This window comes from Melampsora larici-populina, assembly GCF_000204055.1.
Source record: "Melampsora larici-populina 98AG31 unplaced genomic scaffold MELLAscaffold_32, whole genome shotgun sequence".
Lineage (NCBI taxonomy): Eukaryota > Fungi > Basidiomycota > Pucciniomycetes > Pucciniales > Melampsoraceae > Melampsora > Melampsora laricis-populina.
In genome coordinates, this window is record NW_006768796.1 from 248666 (window position 1) to 266921 (window position 18256).

Below are 18256 nucleotides of genomic sequence, written 5' to 3' on the forward strand. Positions count from 1 at the left end.
ACAGTAGTAACAATAATAGACTAGCCAGGGTGGGAGGGAGGTAAATGAAATTCAGATGAAAACAAATGTTTTATCGAAAAACTTTTTCAGGATAATGACTTGGATGTAAAATTTTATAAATTATGATAATATGAATTTTCTAGACAAGGATGACAACGTGAGGATTTTTAGGGAAATCATACTTGACTCATCCTAGATCCTATCCTTTACGGATTAGAAGAGTTATCTGATCCTTTGAGATGATCAGCTCTGTCTAGTAGTCTGATAGGAATGGAGGAGAGTTGTCCACCCGTCTACATTATCCGAAAAACCCTTTCCCCGACCTATTCCCGTATGTCAATACGAGTACCGACTTCCAACATGAACCATTCTCCCAGTACCTCTCACAGGGATTAACAAAGTCGCAAACTGGTAGCACCAGTCATGTGCCACATCTTTCGATACAGCTTCATGCCAACTTTGATTTTTTTTCTTACATTTATTGGATTCAATTTCAAAGAAGGAATCGATGAAGAGCCTTTTACACAGAGAGAGAAATCTAAAACAAATTTTGCAAGCCTCACTGCTGATCACATAACACATACTTGCGATTGTACAAATAATTTTGCAAGCCTCACTGCTGATCACATAACACATACTTGCGATTGTACAAATAATCTTGCAAAAATCATGACCAATGATTTTGACTTATAGGTCAATGTTGTTGTTTTGGTAATGTGGCTCAATAGTCATAGAAGCCTCGTCCGTTCTTTTTACCTATAAACTCAATCAAAATTAGAATCATAGACATTTACATGTTTCACATGTAACTGATGCAGAGAAATGCTCTTACCAAGCCAACCAGCGTCAACCATTCGACCCAACAGGACTGATGGACGGTATTTACTATCACCTGACTCATGGTGCAATACTTGCATTATCGACAAACATGTGTCAAGACCGATGCTAAACAATGACATGACTGGTCAGTCAACCAGTCACCGACAAAGCTTAGGGTTCTGGGCTACACACAAGTCAGCAAGTGTCAAAGGGCCCATGGGCACATTGGTACCACGCTTCATTGTGTTGTCGATATCTTCACGGGTCGCAACTCCCTGTTATCCAATAAGATATAACGTCAAAATAAGTAAAGAACGTATATGCTGACCAAGGAAGTGTTTGTGCTTACTTGTTCAAGACAAATAATTGCTTCGTTGATCCTGTTGCAAGTGGGATAGAATCAGAACCTTGGATCAGGAGTTGGATCGAAACATACAGATGTCACTTGAACATACATTGGCATTAAAACCTGAAGAAAAGAGCATTGCGTTAGATTCTGATCCTAGTATCATAGACTAGTCTTAAAATGAAAGGCTCTCAACTCGGTTGGAGATAAAACCTGGAGTGTCTTGTGAGACAGTCACAACCTTTCCACATCCTTCAACAAATCTACGTGCACGATCCAGTACTTCAGGACTAGTTTGGAGTGCCGATATAACCTCGACTACCGTCATCACTGGCACCTTCACATGGGCCGTATGTAGGATCCATTTTGTAATATCAGCCTTGACAGTTCTGGTGTATCATCCATAGAGAACTAGCCAAGATTCGAATTTATCTACATTCGAGTAATGGAGAGTTACTTACCGGATTGAAGAAATGCAGACCAATGACTCTCGAAGCCGATTGATTATTATCAGAAGCAGATTCACGTCGAGTATCCACAGCAGATGCAGCAATCTTAGTCAATGAAATCGACGATGTGTTAGAAGCTAGAATCGTATCCGGTCGGCAGATCGATGCAAGTTGAGAGAAGATCTTCTGCTTCATCGACAAGTTCTCTGCTACGGCCTATACCATACACCATTCAGAGGAAGGACATTTCAGGTCAGTATGCGATTACCCTTGATCAACTTTGACATGTCCATGAGACTCAACTTCTATGACCAGATCAACATCAGCCACCGAAGACAAGTCATCCACCGCCTTAACTCGTTCTCGCGCCTGATGAGCTTCTTCTGAAGTTATCTTCTGTTTGCTCACATCCTTCTCAAGAAGCTTATCTGTAATTCACAACGGATGAGTTTCAGTATCTGGTCATGAAGAGCCTAGACAGACTTTCACAGGATTCAGGATTTTGTCGCCTGGTGTGAATTACCGCCGATCGTTGGAAGACAAAGATATGATGTCATAGTAGTGATCACAGACCTATGAATCCCAATCCTTTGTCTCTGGCGACCGCCGAATGGTCACTTAAAAGAACTTTTACCCGTGCATTCTGGACAGCCAAAGTTCATGTCGATTGTAAGATCAATAATCTAATTTCAGATCAAAGTATGAATTCAATTGGCACACCTTTGCAGCCACTAATGCAATCCCAGTCCCCATCTGACCTAAATTTTCAAAATCGAAAACAAAGTCAGGTTTACTCCCTCAAGTCGTCTTACAAGATCTCCAGCTTGTACCGATTTCAGTCAACATACGCCAAGTAATAGGTCAAAGAAGCGCTCGCGAGAACATCTTCAACATACCTGCTCCAATGACCGCAATAGTCTTGATGGGCGATGTTTCATTGCATGCAACAGTCGTTCCATGAAAACCGCGATGTGGCTTCCAGCACCGCATAGGACATAGCGAGATTTTAAGTGACGTGATGGCGAAAGCACGTTGCATGGGGTGAAGGATGGCTATGACCATTGTCAAGTGGAGATGAGAGGCTCACAATCAAATAGGAAAAGGCAATCTTAGCGTTTCAAACGCATGCATGGGACAGCGGGGAATCAAAGCGGGAGTGTTCCCCGGACGGGCCCGGGTAGTCTTTCAAGAATGTCCATTTTGCAATCATCGGGGTCGGGAAGCTGGGATACATTGTGATGATGTTCCTCAATCAGTCAGCCAAGACCTGCAACCACTCGATTCAATTCTCTATCCAATTGATTTCATTTTTTTAGTAGTTGATGTCAGGCAGCTCAAAATATGCTCGCTTAGGAAATTTCAAAAACCAAGTAGATAATGGAGACTTCAGATATGTGAAACCAGCATAGTTTTGATCATCAAGGCCCAAGTCAAAGTGACTACATACATTATCACGCTGGAAAACTCATGTGAAAAGAAATGATTGCATTTGTTTTAGTAAAGATATGAAGAGTATGAAGTTACTTGGAGCCAGGAGGCTCTTTTGCATTACTCGTGATTTTCAATCCCAAAGAACCCAAATCACTGAGATTTCATACCTTCACGTAAAACGAGTTGATTGCAGTCCATTTTTTTGGAATTAGATGATATTTCACGGGAGCTTTGAAATGAGTGTATCAGGTCCTTTGAACGGTACAGACACGATTTGGCCAAGCGCAACTGACCGACAGGCATGTAATCTTATACTTCAATCTCATAGTTGGTATGTACATTATCTACAAACACCAACGAGAGGGCACCATGCTGGTTTGCCACGATCATTGAATATGCGCTTGATGGTATACTGATCAATCTTATCGACTATTACATTGTGTATCATAATGAATTATATACCACAAACTAAGATAATAAATTGGTCATGAAAGGACAAAAATCAGTTAATGAGTCGAGCTAGAACGTCTTGGAAGCCTCATCTTGACTTACCGCTGGTGATCCTGGTTCAGCCACTTCAATAATGGCCAGATTATAACCTTCCCGTTCTCCTGGTTTCGATTCGTTCTCCGTACGAGCATCCTCAAATAATTTGACTTTCTTCACAGCTTCCACCGTACTTTCAAGTTCGATAAGGTCATACTTGAGTGTACGCTTCAGGTATCCTAATGAACGTTGAAGTACATCTGTTTCATCAAAGCTGAGAGCCCGTTCCAAGGCAGAGGCGCCCAATTCTCGGATTCGAGTCTTCATAATCATAATGAATGGCACTATCACGTCATTTCGACGTCAGCTTGATGTGTCAAGAAGTTTTGTGTACCAGAAAACTTTACTCACTTGTCTTTTTCTCCTTGAACAATCCTTCCTTTTCCAACTCAGCCCTCATAGCTTTCTCATCAATCATACCAGTCGATTTATCAAAATGACGTGCAAGAATCTCTACACACTGACTCTGCCACTTTGGAAACTCTTTAGAGACAAAGATCCTAAGAGCCTTTGGCTTGGTTGCATCAAAGGTAAGTTGTGATCCTGGACCAGCGCCACCTTTAGCTTTAGCTTTCCGTTTCCCAAGAGCCAATTCTGTCGTCCGGATCTTTCGAACCGTCTCTTTGACATATTCAGCAGCGTCGATCACTGCCCTCTCAATCTCCCGAGAAGGAGTAGGGAAACGAGCCCTTTGGATTGTATCGGACTCACCGAGCACGTTGGTCCAGATGTGCTCAGCAAAATGTGGAGTGATGGGTGTGATCAACAAGGTCTGAACACGGACATAATACTTTAGTAAGTCTGCGTGCATCCCACCCTCTTCTGCGGTAAAGTCGCGATACCAATCGCGAGCGCCCAAGAGCTCGTAAAAGCCCGTTTTCTGAGCTTCTTTGTACATCGATCTGTTCACACAGACGAGGAAGCAATAGTCTCAATGAGTCAATGGCTCCTTGATACGAATATGAGCGTGTGACACAGAGACCTACGCTTCATATGCCTTGTATGATTTCGTGATTGCCAAATTGATCTCGTTTTCAAAAATCCGATCAAAAAGGTTATATTCACCACTACGGAATGTATGGTTGTTTGTGATGACATCCTATGATACGAAATTGAGAGTAAACAATCAGTTGTCGTCTATGTGATCGGCTTTGTAAAAAGTCAAGAGCGATCCACTGAGAAGGTTCACCACATCGACTTACCTTTGACCATTCCGCCAAAGTATGTAGCCTCAAAATTGAAGCATTAGCAGATAGCTCTTCAAAATTGGCATCATCAAATCCATCTCCAGCATCAGCCAAGGCAACCCGTGTTGCATCCGCGCCGAATTTCCGAAGACTGTCACGAAGGGTCAAAGAATTTCCTGTCGACTGGATTCAATCGATCGAGTTGTGTGATATTACATCAGTGAAGGGTAGAATGAGCAGCGAGGATTTGAGATCAAGAAATACCTTGCTCATCTTCTTCCCGTTCAACATCAGATGTCCATTAGCCCTCATAGTGCGAGGCCAAAACTGTTCATCAAAGAGTGCAGTGTGAACGTAGATACAGAAAGATAAATGGTTCGAGATTAAATCTTTTCCACTACTGCGGACGTCCATCGGGTAAAAATAACGGAATTCGCGTCGCATGATATCAGCTTTGTCTTTCGACAATGGCTCTACGCCTGGGTTGGTTTGCTGAGATGGGAATGTAACCTCATCTGTACCAAATACATAATCCCACACTTCATCGGACATTTGGTCAGGTGTAACACCCAATGGCCCAGTGGTGGTACCAAAAATATCGCCCGCTTCTCCGGAAGATGGGCCATGGAGTAGATGACTGATTGTGTAGTATGCCATGTAAATCGTCGAATCGGATAAGGACTCGACTAAGAACTGGGGATCCCAAGGCAGCTTAGATCCCAACCCATAACTTCGAGCACAGGCCCACTGATGCAGCCAGTCGAGATCTTCTTGAAATTTCTTCTTCGTAGAGGGATCGCGGATGTTCATGCGCTCAAGTAACCTGTGCAACGGGCATTAGAAAACGTATGCGTAGGTCAAACAGCTCACTTGCACGACTCACTTGAACGCCTTAGCCTGCCAAGCAGGTTCACCGTAATCAAGATACCACTGATCACAAAGAGCGACCACACACTCATCTCCGCTCCGACTAATGATTTGTCCTTCAGGCTCGCTGTAAGCAAACGCCAGTCCTTGTCCGATCATTTCCTCACGGACTTTAGCTTTAGCCTTCTCAACTGGCTCCCCAGCAAATTTTCCTACGAGCATCTTGCCTTGATAGAAACCAGCCTTGTAGGCTCGCTCCTTGGCTTCCGCAAGTTTGACAGAATCCTTTGGAGAGTCAATCTTCAACATTTCGACTAGTTTAGGAGCAGACATATCCCCAAACTCTTCCGTACTCAGCACCGGAACCGGGTCGAACGCAATCCATGCGGGATCGATCTTGAAGTAGGCCGCCTTCTTTCGAAGATGCATGAGATTAATATAATCGTCCGGGGAATCAGATGGAACGGAAGTCACAACACCAGTCCCTTTTGTAGCCAGGACGGTTTCCATGGGTAAGATATAAACTGCTTGGTGGACACCATTGGGTGCATTGATCTTCGTCCCGATGAGGTCTTGACCGCTAACTGAGATTAATTGCGGTGCTACGCCACGAGTGGAGGTAAGGTTCTGGAAAGACATGTTCCGAATCGATCGCTCCGTGCAAAGATAGACTGATCCATCCTTTGCTTCGAATAAACCATATTGGATAGACGGTCCCACAAAGCAGTTGGTTTGTCCATACATCGTTTCAGGTCGGAGAGTAGCAGCGATGAAATAGACCTCCTTCTCAACCACCTTTTCTTTCAAGCTAGATGGAACGTTTGGACCCCATTCCATGACTCTCATCTTGATACATGTATATTCTTGAGGTCCCATACGTTCACCGCTTGATCTATCGTGATCCATGCAAGGTTGACCGTCCCTGGGACTATAGACCGTATATCGTTCGCCGAATTTCACGTAGCCTTTTTGACGGAGACGGTTCATTTGCCATCGGACGAAAGCATCGTAGTAGGGATTAATATCGGTGGTGATGAAAGACCTACGCCAATCCACTCGAGCGCCCAATGCATTGATATCATCCTAGGATAAAAGTGATCAGATCGACTGAAGATAACATTTGTGTATAAAAGCTCACCTTGGCAATCGGAGGGAAATAGGTAAGCCAGTATTGAGGATCGGCAAACTTTTTGATTTCTTCTCGTTTGACCCCGATACTTTCCATGATTTGGAATTGATATTGAAGTCCGGTAGATTTAGCTTGAATTTTACCCTTTTTGGCTTTACTCTTGTCAGCACCCTCACTCTCAGCCTTTACTTCAATTGTGGTGATTTCTTCAACTACTGCCTCAGGGTTGACAAACTTTTCCAAATCGTTTCCAAAGAGTTCTAACTCTCGAATGATTTTATCAGATGCTGACTGGTACAAAATCCATCAGTCTAATGCACATAAATACCAGATAGCATATTTAGTCTGCTTACTTTGATCGGCATTCCTGTAGCATGCCAACCTACAGGGAATAGCGCACGTTTTCCTCTCATTCGTTCAAATCCAACAGCAAACTCTATCTTTGAGATCGTAAAGGCATGACCGAGATGGAGGGAACCATTCATGTAAGGGTATGGAAAGGTCCCGAAGAATTTGGGATATCTGAGCTTGATCGTCAGCTGAGATCGATGATTTGGATTGAGGGTATTATTATTGCACCCACTTTTCTCGTAGTTGATCGGGGCTCAAATCTGTCAAAGTTGAATCATTGACATGTGGAGAATCGGTCTAAAGAATGTAGAGGATCGTCAAGTGTCTTTCAAAGTACATAGGAATTGTTGAAAACAGCTACCTCGAAAACTTTCATTTGTGCCCATTTGAGTTGTGCATCTTTCTCGAATTTAATCAAATCGTCCCGCTTCGTAAACTGCCAAGATTTAAGAATTTCGTCAGTGATCAGAAAGTCTTAAGGATAAGCAGTTCTTTTCTTTACATTTTCACCCATATTCAAAGTGGCCTCCTTCTGTTTTTGCTCCATCAAAGCCTGAACCGATGGTTTTCCGGCTGACGAAGCCATGACTGAGTATCGTGCCAAAGGTTGATGTAAAAGATGTCGAAGATATGAAGTCTTTTGTTTGAAGTTCACAGATGCCGTTGTGAAGTGAAGGAGACTGATCAGCTTGATCAGAATTTAGTCAAGCGATGATTTCCAATTTCAATAAAAGCAGTGGAGATGCATTCATAGACCGTCACAGTGTCACTTTTTTGTCAGAACCCTTCTAACTCAATACTCGTGTAGAGCTTTGAGGAAGTATGGGTTTTGAACACCACCCATTCGGGGAATCGGGCGGGGCCAATTTGAGGAAATCTCAAGATACCTCCTCAATGCATTACCCCATACCCAGAAGCAAATTCATCGCGGCAGCGTCTCCCAAAAAAAAGAAAACAAATCAGGTGGAGACAGATTTTCACATGAGGACGGCATGAAGAGCTCCAGACCAGCGTTCAGGCTGTGACTTAATCTAGAAAGACATATTTGCCTTAAAAAAGATGAGGTGGAAAACCTTTCAGAGAAGGATGGCCTAAGCATCAGGCAAATTGACTTCATCATACTACACCATTGGTTTTTTTCTCAAAATTTCTCAATTTCTTTTGATTATTCTCACCATGTTTCCATGATTCAGAATGTTAATAGCACCTTTGACTTCGTCTTTTACGCGGTGAGCTAACAGGAAAGCATATCACATCTACTGCCGTACATATGATCTTTTTGGGTCTTCGGACGGATCTATGTAAACCTGGGAGCACCACACCCCCAAAGTTAAAGAATACAACTTTCTAAACTCAAACCTACCCATGAAGCGCCAATGGTGCTGCTGAATTATCAAAGTGTCTTCAGAATGCTTGCAATATTAAGCTACCTTTGAATACGATTTGAGAATAAGGATTGGTTTGAGCTTTTGTTGAAAAAGTAGGAGCCAGCAAGATAATCTACAATCCACGAATCAAAGCGTCATGTTCATCAAGCAGGCAACTCACCTGGTTTATAAAGAGACCCATCTCTTCTGTCTCCCCTCTTCTGGGCATAATCCTAACTTCTTCTGGTGATCACAATTAACTCCTATAACTCGCCTCTTGTTTATACTCTCTCTAGGTCCAACGCTGTCACATTCATTTCAACATGCATATCTCTGTTACCTTCCTCATTGTCGCCGTTGCAGCTAATGATGATGTTTTCCATTCTAGACTTTTGCCGCGCTCATTCTCTCTCCTTGTTTCAATTTACCACTGGCTGAATCTGATCACATTTAGGCCACTTGTGTTCTTTGATATTTTCTTGTGTGACATGTTTATGAATTATCTGGTTGTCTTCTCATTCTTTCAGCTCAAGTGTGATTGTGAATTTTTCCCAAATCTTGAATTGTGAATTCAATGAAATGAAGTTTTGTAGAAGAATGGATGAGGTGTCAAGATGAATCCGAATGAAAGTTGAATTTGAATTGAAACCTAGTTGGTGTATGGGATTATAGAGACTTCATGAGACCGAGATCGATCGGAGTGATGTGAGTGTATGGGATTAGACTGTATTTTGAATTAAACTCACTTGTTCTGTGTTGGATTGAACTTCCACTTCTTTTGCCCTGAACACTCTTCTCACTCTCACTCTATCCTCACTCTCTGTTCTCAAAAGTTCAACAACATCCTATCCATCTTTCTCAACTTCATCTCATCAAATCAACTTATCATCAATCAATCAACTTATCATATCAACTTTGAATCCAAAGAAAAACACTCAATATGTCTACCACCCGTTCAACTCCACAACGGATGACACGTCGATCTACCAGATCACCTCCAGTCTCATCTTCAAATCAATTCAATACCTTCACAACGGCTCTTAATCGAACTTCTAATACACCACAAAAACCAACAAGAACAAATGAATCAATAATCAAAAAACAAGAAACTCAATCTAACAAACCTACTTTACCAATCGATAAGAAGAACTCTCTCTTAGATCGTGGTCGAGTTCGTTCTGTAAAAACTCAACTCATTCCACTTGAAAATAATTGGTCAATCACTATTGCTCGGGTTAAGGTGCCTACTACTTCGGGTGTTTCGGGTCATCTTATCAAACGTTTCGATACCAATGCGATCTCTGCTAGTAGTTTTTTTAGAGCTGCTTTTCCTGATGCAAGTGTAGAAGATGAACAAGCTCATATGTCTTATTTTACTGATGTTTACGATACGGCTACGGCTGGTGGTGATCATATCGGACCAGAGTGTAAGCTTACTGGTACCTGGTAAGTTCTTTTCTTCACATCTTACTTTCTTTCCTTTGACTCATCAGACTTGAACCTTTTTGACTGGTTTTGCTTGATTCGGTTTCAGGGTACCTGTCGCTCATGCAGAATCGATTGCAGAGTGGTATGGGCTATCAAAGTTTGCTGCCGATCTCATCACCTTCCCTGATCCCAACAATGGATCAGCTTCACCTATGGACCCTAAAACAGGTTTAAAACAATCTGAATCGAGTCAAGTCACCAATTCTGATCCACCTCAAGCTGCCGAGTCGACTCCTGTACCTAAAATGGTGGGCACACCTGGGACGCGATCTATCAAGCGTCCTCGTGTGGCACCTCCTAGTTTCGGTAACACTAGCCCTTCTCACTTTAGTCTATCTGCGGCTTCGGTTTCAGCTACTTCGAATGAAGCTCCAGGAATTGACCAATCGGCTACCATTGACGAAGCCGATCCGACTGAAGAATCTATGTTTATCTCTAACGACGAAGGCGAAGAACCTGAGCAAACGTCTCTTCAAGTGACTGTGACGCAAACATCTATGAATAATCGAATCGACGAAGGGATGACTACTACCACTACCGCGACTGCTTGTGTTATTGGAACCGATGAGCAAGTCGAACTTGCTAAACGAGACGCCTTGAATTTAGTAGCATCACTTCAAGAAAGTGCAGCCGCTCAGAACCACTCATCCAATGAATGGAGTCAAAAGAAACGAGGCCTTGAGCAAACAGAACCCATTATTACAACCACTCGTGATACAGATGAAGAGACCGTCTTAGCAGCACCACCACCTAGAGGTCTCTTTGCTCGATTCTGGTCACGTAAAGCGAATGCAAAGAAACGTGAAGAGATGGCTAAAACATTGAATAAACAATCCAGAGAGATCGCATCCCTCCCGACTCATCCTGTCGTACCTCCAGTCACATCGGTGACCAAGAGAAACTTGGCTGTAGCAGGAATCGTGGTAGCAGGCGCAGCTGCGTAAGTCTTGTTTTTCTGATATTGGTTTCTAGGTTGATTATTGACTAAAGATTTTAAATATATGACTTTTTTTATATAAAGTTCGATCGCACCTTATTTCTTTTGAATAAGATACCCTCTATATATGAAATCTATTAAGGACTAAATTGAAAGTCTTTTGTAGAAATGTGGAATATGTATATAAGGATGAAAAAACTCAATCAAAAAATCTTAATCTTTATATATATATTTTGTTGAATTCTGTAAGGCATCTTTTTTTTCCAAAAAAACAAACATAAGCCTTGTCCTATTGTTTTTTTTGTTTGTTATTTCATATCATTTGGGTTGAAAGAAAAAAGAACAAGAAGATTATGGAAAGAAATATCTGTGCTTTTTGTTTTTGTTTTGGTTGGGTTTGAAAATTATAATGACGAGAAGAAAATGAAGAAGAGGGGATCTGCGGGGGTTTTAGGTTTATAAACTTTTTTTTGTTCTTTTTGCTTGCTTTTCTATTTTGATCTCTTTTTTTACACTCTTTGATAACCTTTTTTGTTTCTTTTTGAAACCTGATTTATAAACACTAATTTCAATTCATTACAAAACAGAAAATTTGTTTTCATTATACGTTTCATATATTCTGTTTTCTTTTTACATTTTATCAATTTCTTTTTTCTCTCTCTCTTCCTTATACGAGAATCTTTATCCAGTTTTTTCTGTTTCCTTTTTTTCTAAACTGTTTGTCTTTTTTTTCTTCTTCTGCTTTGGAAGAGATATATAGGAGATTGAAAAGGTTTTGGAAAAAGGGTTGGTTCGGAAGTTTATACTTTTTATTTTTAATTATTTACATATTCGGATTTGAAAGAAATTGTTTGTTTGTTTTTTTGGTCATGAAGCTTTTTTTATATCAAGATGCTTCTTTTTTTATGAAGGTGGTTTTGGAAAAGGGTTTGAATTTAATTTATCGAGTTTTATTTTGGATTACTTTGAATTCAATCAGAGTTCTTATATCTCCTTGAGACTTTGATTGAACATGAGGCCCAGGGGGTTAAAGAAACCAAAATCTATCTGACACTCCGTCACCCTTCGCATTGAGGGGCCGGTCAAGACACTCACGTTCGCACCTCGTACACCTTCGACTCGCCCCATGGTGTAGATACTTACCATTCTTCTTTTTTCGAATGCATGGCTCAAGTGCTCTCACTTCAGATGTACAATCTCTCAAAACCCAAGTATTTGAATCGCATATATTTTCAGTCGTTCTCAACGTCCCTTCACTCTTACACTAAACTTCAAACTACATGTACGAGCTCATACGAGACCTGAGGTCGAGGACGATCATGAGAGACTATGTGGGAAGGGCCGCGGGGATATACTTCTGGAAAAAGCTCCTTCAGATGGCCGTAGAAAAAAGAGGCTTGGTGACTACTGCATATACGCTCACAACTGCTTGGAACGACGCGTCCAGAATTGAAACAACTTTTCAAGGAAACAAAATCTAAAGGCACTTGCACCGAGATCGATCGACAAGAGTCTATAGTGAAAATGCAATTCCAGTCAACGTTATGAGAGGGTCTATATATCACAAGAAGAATGAGCCTACATACTAAGCAAAGCCTCATTTAGGATCCCGGCCAATAGCCACAATCGATGACATACTTTGCCCTAAGCGTCTCGACCATCTCATCAGGATTGTTAATGTCCGTGACCGTATGACCTGAGCAGGGAGTTTTTGTATCCGGACCTAGCAAGTGAGAGATATGATGAAATGGAAGATTTGTTAATAGAACAGATAATTTCACGTCAACTTCTTTTTCCTTGTAAGATTTGATTTTCTTTCTTTGAAAACATGATTAAACTTACACCAGTATTTACAAAATGTCTTTTGACCTCCATATTTATGGTCCTTAATACCTGTATTCCAATCCGAGCCGGTGCATCCGCTACCCATCTGAGCCTTGCCACCGTAGCACAGGCCGTCAGCGGTAAATGCAGCCTTATTGCTGACATATGCCCTCCCATCGTACACGCAGATTATACATTTGCCAGCCGAAGTGAGCGTAGCAAGGAAAACCAATAAGATAGCAAGATTGATGAACAGGTATGTTGGAATGCGAGACATCATGGAAAAAGAAGTCGTGATGATCGTGATAAATAATGGAGTCAAAGCTTTAAACCATCATTTTAGATGGAAATGGGTGAAGTTCAAGTGTTTAAATACAAAGGAAGATGTGAATATTTAGTAAATATACTGCACCCGAAGATTTTGGAAACTCAATGATATGGTCAAGGAACCATCTTTATTATTTGAACTGTTTAAACACCCCAAGCCGCAAGTTGATTGCTGGGACCTTTCAAAGGTGTTTGCAAGCCAAGTTTTTGCCAAAAGCCAGAAACTTACTTGATAGGGATGGATTTTGCGATTTTGACGATGCTCTTTCAGTTTAAGCGCATATTTCTCCTTCATTCGGAATAAATCCATCCTTCAATCAGCACACGCCCTCCACATTTGGTGGTGGGCGAGAACCGGCTGTGAGTGGTGGAGAGGGCTAATAAATAGGAATAGTCAAACTACATCAACAAAATGTAAATACAGTGCTGCTGCTTCAAATCCAAGATGGTGATAGGGCTCATCAAGTATCGGAGTAACATATCGTTGGAAACATGGCAAACACAAAGCGACGAACTCAAAAATCTTCATCTCTGAACAACTTTGTCTGCGACGTAAAGTGATCTTGACAAGTGAGGAGAATGGTAAAATTTGAAAAATGAAGCCAGACAACTTAGGACCGGATACCTTCCCATTTGGCTAGCCAAGGTAGAGCTGTTTTTCGAGAATGAAGAAACTACGTTGGAGAACATACGTGGAGCACTGGTTTGAAGTCGATGTTTGGGGAGCTTCAAATGATGACCCTGCGTGCAGTATGTTTGGCTCACATTCGATCATAGAGCTTTCCTTACATCCCCGAGACATACAAACATAGAAGTTGTAGGGAATTCAACTTTGTGGAGCTTTCTCCACTGATTGTCGTAAAGTTTCAAATGAGTTTATCAGAGACTAAGTCCCGCATCCTGCGTATCAAATCGATCCTAGATAACGACGGTCTTATCAAGAATGAATGGTGATCGATGGATTATGATTGGGATCAAGGATTTGTCAATGATGGATTCCAACATCAGAAAAGGAAATCACCCTCTCCATCGTCAATGATTTTGTGAGTCGCCTTGTAAATACTTACTTTGGATTGGTCTCTCATGTCAACGAGTTCGATCAATTGATAGATACATAGTTCAATTTGTAAGGCTGTAAGTACATAGAACCGCTTCTCGAACCAGACCAGAAAAAAAGCAGAATAAGTTTGCAAGTCAATTCCTATTTTCAAGCTCTTCAAGACCAAAGGAAAAAATTGTAATTCGTCTTGCGACTTTTTACTGTACCTTCGAGTGATTCATCGATATGGAACCGAAATCGAGTTTAGAAAAAATCAAATTTACCACTCCCGATACACCTTCTACGTCTCCATCGGATCTCGATCAACAACTTTTAGAATCGCTTGGTTATCGACAGGAGTTCAGACGAGAGTTTGGACTTTGGACTACTTTTGGTGTCAGTTTCACTGTTTTGGGTTTACTACCTAGCTTTGCTGCTACCATGAGTGTTGGACTCGCTTATGGAGGAACGGCAGGTGTGTATCGAGATATTTCGAATTAAAAATCGAACTTGGAAATTTACGGTTCTAGTACCTGTGCTGAGATAGAACATTTCTCTTCGCAACACATTTTCGGAATGAGGTATGGTATGGGGATGGCTAATTGCAATGGTACCTATCCAGTGTGTAGCTATGAGTATGGCAGAACTTTGCTCATCAATGCCAACCAGTGGAGGATTATATTATGCAACAATGGTCTTAGCACCAAAAGATTATGGACCGTTAGCTGCTTGGTTAACAGGATGGTCGAATTGGGTTTCACAAGTCACCAATTCACCTTCCATCAATTATTCTTTAGCTTCAATGATCTTTTCAATTATTTCAATCTGTAAACCAACCTTTGAGTCAACACCTTGGCAAATCTTCTTACTTACTTGTTTATTAACTTTTCTTCAGACTTTGATATCTGCTTTACCAACTCGAACTGTGGCTCAATTCAATACTTATGGTTCGATGTTCAATGTTGCTGCTCTTGTGATTGCTTTGATCATCATTCTAGCCAAAGCTGATCGAAAGGACATCAACACTGGAGTCTCATTACCTCGGTTCGCTTCAACAAAAAAAGTATGGGGTGAAATTCATAATGGTACTGAATTTCCTGATGGTATTGCTATCATGATGTCATTCGTGAGCGTGATTTGGACGATGTCTGGTTACGATTCTGCTATGCACGTATCAGAAGAATGCTCAAATGCGGATATAGCTTCTCCGCGTGCTATTGTTGTTCGTCAACTTATATTTAATCATTCGAAATCAAGATTTCTGAACACTGACGAGATCAACTCTCAATTGATCAATCACTTCATCTTTATGATCACAGATGACGTCTGCTGTTGGTGCGAGCGTTGGATGGATCCTTCAAGTAATCGTTGCTTATACAATTGTGGATATCGACGGAGTTTTCGGTTCATCACTTGATCAACCTTGGGCTTCTTATCTTTTACAAATCTTACCTCAAAATCTCACCATCTTAATCTTAATCCTAACAAGTATTTGTGGTTTTTCGATGGGTCAAGGTGGAATGGTTGCTGCGTCAAGAGTTACTTATGCTTATGCTCGTGATGATTGTTTTGGAACTTGGCTTTCACCTTGGGTTAGACAAGTCAACAAAAAAACTTCAACTCCTGTCAATGCAATCTGGTTTAATGCATTTGTTGGAATCTTATTAGCAGTGTTAATCTTAGCTGGTGATACTGCAATTTCTGCTGTTTTTTCTATTGGTGCAATCGCCTCTTTTGTTGGTTTCGCTATTCCAATCGCATTGCGTGTTTGGTTTATTCCTCCACATACTTTCAAACGTGGTCGTTGGCATTTAGGTAAATGGAGTAGACCTATTGGTTCTTTTGGTGTTATATTTGTGATTGTTATGATTCCTATCATGTGTCTGCCTGCTCAACGTGGAAAAGATCTCACGTAAGTACCAAGATCACATCAAACTTCACAGAATATTGACATTGGGATCTTCTTAACAGACCAGCCTTGATGAATTGGACGGCCGTTGTTTATGGCGGCTGGATGATCTTGATTCTTATCTGGTGGATCCTGAGTGCACGTCATTGGTTTCGTGGTCCAAAGTTGAATGTTGAACATAGTCAATCAACTGTAAGCAAGTGTCATGATTAACCTTCACAACTTTTCAATCATTTTTTTATTTGATTGACGTCTTGTTGAATGATATGTTTTTGGTCTTTGATTGATTGAGAATAGCCAAAAATAATGTGACAGATTTTCTTATTCCTAAAATATGTACAAATATTAGTTTTGTAAGAATACAAGAGATTGTGATTTGATTTTATACAAGAGAGAAAAGTATATATGTATGAATATCAAAATTTGATCTGATTGTAGATCATCCAGAAGTGTTGATGTTCAATAAAACACTAATTGACAACTCCCCAAATCTTTTGCTAATTATCATTGATTACAGGCACAAGAGACAGGTATCACAAGACCAAGACAAGGTTGCATTTACTTTAAATCACATTTGCCATAACTGTCTCCCCATCCAAAAATGCACTTAGAACTTCCCAAATGGTTGTTGTAAAGTCATACAAGTGATGCTACTAAAAAAACATACCATGATGATGATTTAACTGCTTATAGGTTGCAAAATTGAAAAGGTTGATGTTGTTTTTCCTGACATACATGGATTGAACAGATCATGAGGTCTACCTGAAGAAGCAGTTCAAAGCAGCCAAAAATCACTTTTTAAGCTTGGTGAAAAAAGCATTGCTCAATACATCGTGATTTGTGATCATGAATCAATATCAAGAATTCATTTCAACTTGAAACATGGAATGAGATCAGAAAGAGATAGTGTCAGGTCTAAATCTGAAAATTGAAGAAAAATATCTGGAATCTTTACTGTTTGAGTACTAATACTATGTAACTCATATATTCAATTTTGAAGGCTGTTGCTATTTGCAGCCCACAGAAAACCCATGTAGGTGCTCCCCAAAATCTGCCTACATACATGGGTGTTTCACATAAAAAAGTGCCAGCATCCAATTTTGTGGGAATTTGCTATGTAGGCGCTTACACAAAGGACAATGCAAATTTTAAATGTTGTACATAGGAAATTTCAATGTAGGCACTTATTTCTAGCGCCTACAGTCTCAAACTGGTTGATAAGCACCTACTTTTTGAAATTGTTTGAGATTTTAAGCTGTTGAGGCATGTAGGCTTGAAAGTGAATGAAAGTTGATTCAAATCTTCAAAATCCATGTCTAGATCTTGAAAAGGGGTAAATGGAGCAAAGGGTCCCTGACACCGCCAGCATAAAGTATTTTTCAAGGGAAAAGTGATCACATTGAATGCATTGAATAATTAAAAATGCTTATTTGAGGCAGAATACATTCAACAAAATTGCCCAAGCCTTAATGAACATACCTTTAGATGATGAATCCTGCTGATGGATTACACTTCCACTCAAAATCTGTAATGCAGGCTCTCAAAAATCACATCTGCATTTCATTTTTTGAAAGTAGGCGCTTGAACAGATCCAGTAATTGGTATTGTTGATTTTTTGTCTTTTGAAAAAAGATTGGGATAGATCAAGAAAAGGTGTAAGGTCGAGTGATATCTTGACCTTCACTGTGGAGCAGGTCTCTCAATGGCCATAGCCAAAACTGATATGTTTGCAGATGTTGAGTAATTTGGAAGACAGAGTGCTGTAACTCGGCTGATTACTCATGTTGCTCGCGGTGCAAAGGGATACTGGGTAAGTTGTTGACAATCTTTGAGAGTCATCTGTTTACTTCGAGCTCAACTCTTGCCTTGTCCTTGTTTCGTTTCAGTTTCTAGTATTGTGGTACACAAATATTGTTCTGGCGATTTCCAGAACACTGTTTCCAGAACGCCAGAAGTATTTTCTTTTGGTGTGTTCTGGCATTCTGGCGTTCTGCAACTTTGAATGCCCCGGTTCATCCGCGGGGCCTGCAGCGGAAAGTTTATTTTTTTCCAGAACGCCAGAAACCTGCCCGAAGGGTTCTGGCGTTCTGGAAAAAACGTTCTGGAATTTGACAGAACAATATTTGTGTACCCTAATTCAGGTGGTGATTCAGGTGCAAGATAAGTATAAAGATCAATAAGGCTGGTCACACTAATTTCTCTTGATGTTGTTCCATAGCCGATGTAGCTGAGGTTTTTTT

General features: G+C 40.8%; 5 protein-coding genes across 5 annotated transcripts; 2 read left to right on the forward strand and 3 right to left on the reverse strand.

Annotated features, from left to right (window-relative positions):
- Window positions 1-474: 474 nt before the first annotated feature.
- Window positions 475-2688, reverse strand: MELLADRAFT_49308 (uncharacterized protein; the record flags this gene model as incomplete). The annotated part of the gene is made up of 11 exons (XM_007412753.1): window positions 475-756; window positions 833-945; window positions 1012-1094; window positions 1169-1199; window positions 1275-1288; window positions 1362-1502; window positions 1627-1830; window positions 1918-2042; window positions 2188-2257; window positions 2335-2372; window positions 2511-2688. 11 exons carry the CDS (start codon window positions 2674-2676, stop codon window positions 722-724), a joined length of 1020 nt encoding a protein of 339 aa, XP_007412815.1.
- Window positions 2689-3011: 323 nt separating this feature from the next.
- On the reverse strand, window positions 3012-7821 carry MELLADRAFT_44358 (uncharacterized protein; the record flags this gene model as incomplete). Its single annotated transcript, XM_007412752.1, has 12 exons — window positions 3012-3513; window positions 3598-3875; window positions 3943-4493; window positions 4578-4690; window positions 4794-4961; window positions 5043-5601; window positions 5662-6728; window positions 6784-7065; window positions 7128-7296; window positions 7358-7422; window positions 7487-7561; window positions 7628-7821. The coding sequence occupies 12 exons, from the start codon at window positions 7709-7711 to the stop codon at window positions 3490-3492; spliced, it is 3435 nt and encodes a 1144-aa protein (XP_007412814.1).
- A 1489-nt stretch (window positions 7822-9310) lies between these two features.
- MELLADRAFT_117186 (uncharacterized protein) lies at window positions 9311-11026 on the forward strand (the record flags this gene model as incomplete). The annotated part of the gene is made up of 3 exons (XM_007412643.1): window positions 9311-9938; window positions 10027-10920; window positions 11002-11026. 3 exons carry the CDS (start codon window positions 9433-9435, stop codon window positions 11024-11026), a joined length of 1425 nt encoding a protein of 474 aa, XP_007412705.1.
- A 1492-nt stretch (window positions 11027-12518) lies between these two features.
- MELLADRAFT_123271 (uncharacterized protein) lies at window positions 12519-13018 on the reverse strand (the record flags this gene model as incomplete). The annotated part of the gene is made up of 2 exons (XM_007412751.1): window positions 12519-12640; window positions 12760-13018. 2 exons carry the CDS (start codon window positions 13016-13018, stop codon window positions 12519-12521), a joined length of 381 nt encoding a protein of 126 aa, XP_007412813.1.
- Window positions 13019-14353: 1335 nt separating this feature from the next.
- Window positions 14354-16229, forward strand: MELLADRAFT_37702 (uncharacterized protein; the record flags this gene model as incomplete). The annotated part of the gene is made up of 4 exons (XM_007412644.1): window positions 14354-14582; window positions 14689-15329; window positions 15427-16019; window positions 16079-16229. 4 exons carry the CDS (start codon window positions 14354-14356, stop codon window positions 16227-16229), a joined length of 1614 nt encoding a protein of 537 aa, XP_007412706.1.
- Window positions 16230-18256: the final 2027 nt, after the last annotated feature.